At 50.2% G+C, this 3,986-nt stretch overlaps 1 protein-coding gene across 1 annotated transcript in view; it reads right to left on the bottom strand.

Moving 5' to 3' along the window:
• Window positions 1-2,443: 2,443 nt before the first annotated feature.
• Window positions 2,444-3,986, bottom strand: part of CFAP20 (cilia and flagella associated protein 20) — a 13,425-nt gene continuing 11,882 nt past the window's right edge. The window contains exons 5-6 of the mRNA XM_010861850.1: window positions 3,369-3,479; window positions 2,444-2,872 (exon numbers count right to left, since the gene is read on the bottom strand). Of these exons, the coding sequence (XP_010860152.1) occupies window positions 2,867-2,872; window positions 3,369-3,479 (117 nt within the window). The 3' untranslated portion in view covers window positions 2,444-2,866. The remainder of the gene's footprint in view (window positions 2,873-3,368; window positions 3,480-3,986) is intronic.

The raw sequence follows: 3,986 nt of genomic DNA, 5'->3' as shown, positions 1-3,986 counted from the left end.
CGCCTGCCACCATAAGAGTCGCTCAGCCCGACGCTCTCTAGGTTACAGTGTCCTCATCAGCAAAATGTGGGAAGAGAGGGCTAGACAGGAAGAGCTCCAACATCTTCTCCAGTGAATTCCTGACACTTGTTTTTGGCTAAGGCTGCCGAGGAGCTACGGAAATCAGCTTGGGGGGCTGTTCTCTGGCATAGTTGCCTCCTTGAGAAATGCCCCAGGAGGCGGCTGGACCAGCACCGTCAGTCTTACTGGGCTGGCTGTGGGGAAGCAGTGAACATGCTGGTAGCAAATAAGGGTTACCGTAGCAGGTAGGCTGTCCCCCTAGATGGGCCCTGTGGGAACAACTGCGTGGCTGTCCATTCAAGTTCACACCAATTAACCAACACTCCTATTTGGGAGGGAACTCCTTCTAAAACACACACCATGGCTTCCAAGGAGCCAGCTAACGTGACCCTGCCTGCTCCAGTTTCCTCAATCTAAGGTCACTCTGGCCCCGGCTCCGTGCAGGAGGCCTCTGGGCCCTGCAGCCTGTCCCTTCCTTCCTCCTTCCCTTGGCCCCATAATTAGCTGTCGTCATCTTCCGAGGGAGCTGGAGACTGGAGGGGCAGGGGCCGTCGCTGGTGCCACAGTTCACGTTGGCCGGGGTCCAGCTTAGATAATACATCCCATCACCCTCCACACCCCCTCACTTCCTCTTGGATGGATATGTGAAGCATCTGTGAAGTCAACAGCTGCCGCCTTCCACCCTGAAGAGGGTGGTGAGGTAATCCCCGTACTTAGTCTGACAAGGGCCTGGGGGAGAAAGGGGCTCTGTGTGGAGGAGAGTGCGTTACTGTGTTTCTCCGGACTTCCAGGAGCGCTCCGCCGATGTCCCGGCACCGGAGAGAGATGAGAAGTTGACCGGGTTTTCTCGCCTCCACAAAAGCAGCTTTCATCCCACAATAGACTCCAGATTGGAGGGGAGATTTCACCACACAGCGGCCAGAGACAAGAAACTCTGTTGACGTCCCAGAGTGCCCCACCCCCACCCATTTCTGAGGATTCCTCTGTAACCCAGAAGGCTCAGGACAGTCACACGGAGTCTAAGCACGGGAACCCTTGGGTGTTTAAGGATGGAGAAGCAGAGTCAATGTTCAGATGTGACTGGGGGTGGCCCTGAGAGAGCAGGCTGTCACCTGGGCCGACGGGTGCTCTGTGACAGAGCCGTGGTGACTCTCCAAGGAGAGTGACCGTGGCGAAGGTGGCTCCATTTGGTTAGCAGATGAGGAAGGCAAAGTCATCTTGGCTGAGCCTACCTCAGTGTCAGGCCCCCGACAACCATAAGAAACAAGAACTCAGTGAGTGTCTGAGGCAGCAGCAAGGCACCCTCCCCTCCAGGCCTCCACATCCTCAGTCTCAGCCACGCTTACCCAGAGTGCACGGTGCAGAGTAAGGATGTGGGACAACAGGGCTCCTTGCCACTTAACTTCTCAGGAGGCAGCCACGGTAGTGACCAATTCAGCCCTGTGTTTTTTTTTTTTTTTTTAACTTCTAATCAAAGTAAAAATGCCCACAATTCCAGTCTTATCCTGTGGGATGAAGCCAAATCCGGGGGAAGGTCGGTGAGAGCACGATATCCAGGGTGGCCTTTTGTTGTTTTTTGACTTTGAAATGTTATTACTAAATACGACCTCAAAGAAAATGTTTTTTATAGTATTGAACACACAAAAAAGTATATAAGCAAAAGCACCATTCTCTCCAGTAGTAATCACTGCACAGTTCTTATGCATCCTGTGAGATCTTGCAGGTGTAGTTACATAGGCTCTTCTCCGCCCCCAAACTGTTTTCCCTCCAGAAATATTCCATACGGTAGAGTTGTGTTAAGGGGTCAACTTTTGTAAACTCAGCTGTCTGTGGCAGGGTCATTTCACTAGCCCCAGGCACATGCCCTAGAGTAACTGGGAGCTGGGAGAGTGGTGTTAAGATGTCAGTTCTTTCAAGTGAGTCCAGTGGTTTTTTTAAATACTTTTCTTCTAGGTTCCTAAACTCAAGGCAAGTACTTCATCTGGAGCTCAAACAAGGAGGCGGTGATCCGTTCCAATGCTGAGGAACACTGGACGTGCTGATGGTCACACAAGGGCAAGTGAGGCTTCAGCGTGACGCCTTCCCAGGGGGTTTACGCGCAGTCTGGCATATACGCCGTTTCGTCTAAAGCTCCACTTGAGACCCGCCCCCCAGAATAAGATGATTCTAGGTGATACGCTATTCATGTTTCTTCCCATTTAGTTTATCTTGGGAGTTGTTCCAAATCAGCATCTATAGATGTCCTGTTCTTTCAGTGCTTACTGCAAGCTACTTCACCACATGAATGTATGGGATGTTCTTCGCAAAGAGTTCTATTTTCATACCATAAAGAAAGAGAAATGTCACCAATTAAAAAAAAACCAACACATAAACCAAGAACAAATTTACAAACCAAGAATATAACATTTTATTCATTTCCAGATTATGAGCACTACACAGCATATACATATATTTAGATAACATATAAAAGAAAGAACAAACCGTAGGAAGAAATATCGGTCTGAAACTGCCTTACGGGACCATCTTTAATTCTGTAAGTTCGTGGTAAATCTCTCTCCCCACACATCAAGGCAGGCAGCGAGATACACTCCAGCATTCACGTATCAAAGGACGGCTTATCCCCCACTGTACTTACAACGCATGGCATAGTCACTGGCGTCCACGACGAGGGATGCCAAACAGTAGGTAAAAGAACCACAGCACAGTGAACTAATACAAATATCTGTTTTTTTGCATTGTCCTCCAGATAGTTTCCTTTTTAAACTAAGAGTCATATCCAGGGTCTATCCCTTGAGCTGCGTTCCAGTTATTGCTGAAGGGAAAAGAAAAAAAAAAAAGAACAAATGCACCAGTTTAAGTTATTAGAAAATAGATGGTCAATGGCAGCGACCCCCTACCCCTAGGGACACTCAAGGGGATGCTGGCCCACGGGGCGGTGCATACGTGTCAGCAGTGGGCAGGCCCAGAAGCGCCCGTCATTGTGCCAGAGGGGAGGGGTCGGCTGATAACAATTGGGGCTGATGAAGAGGTTCAGATGGAAGATATTCTTCAGGGAAGGCCTGGGAGCAGGAAGGAGCAGGATGCCCCCCAAAGGGGCAGGGTCACTTCACGGAGGTGAGGCAGCAGCTCATGGGATTATTCCTGACTCCCTGCTGGTAGCAGGCCTAAGATCTTCTGATGTAAAGGCCCTCCATACTCCATGTCAACAGAGAGAGGGTCTGCACCTGACCTTGTAGAACGGAGCCCTTTCTGGGGACACAGTTTCTCCAACTCACTATCTGGCCTTCCTCTGAGGAAAGCCGGCTCACCTTTGCCTTGTTCTGAACTGGGAGATACAGTTTGAACTCTGCTGGCAGTTCGTCTTCTGAATAGAGTCTGTCTGAGAAGTAAACCCGTCGGATGCGACAGTTTGCATGGATCTGTGGATGCAAGACTTAAAATAAGTCTCTTAAAGTAAGAGGCAAATAATGACTGTCTTCCTTTTTTTCCTGACTCTCCTCCAGCCCCCTCACCCTGCATGGTGCTGTCACAAGCGTCATCTCTTTGGCATCTCCTCAGCTTGGCTTAGGCGGAGATTCTGACAAGAGGGAGATGTTGCTTGTTGTATTCTCCACCATGAGGCTTCCCTGGTGGCTCAGCGGTAAAGAATTCGCCTGCAATGCAGGTGTGGGTTGGATCTCTGGGTCAGGAAAATCCCCTGAAGGAGGGCATGACAACCCATTCTAGTACTCTTGCCTGGAGAATCCCGTGGACAGAGCAGCTTGGTGGGCTGCAGTCCATAGGGTTGCAAGAGCTGGACACAACTTAGTGACTACATCACCCCCACACTCCCTACTATTGCTGAGCCGATGCCTGAACAGGTCCTGAGCCTCTGAGGTTAAAGCCCCCTGGACGGTGACTTGGGAACTCTAGCCAGAAAGCCACAG

Source organism: Bison bison, unplaced genomic scaffold (genome assembly GCF_000754665.1).
Source record: "Bison bison bison isolate TAMUID 2011002044 unplaced genomic scaffold, Bison_UMD1.0 scf7180017864473, whole genome shotgun sequence".
Taxonomy (NCBI): domain Eukaryota; kingdom Metazoa; phylum Chordata; class Mammalia; order Artiodactyla; family Bovidae; genus Bison; species Bison bison.
The sequence above is the reverse complement of the archived record's forward strand: the minus strand, read 5'-3'. Positions and strand labels throughout refer to the sequence as shown.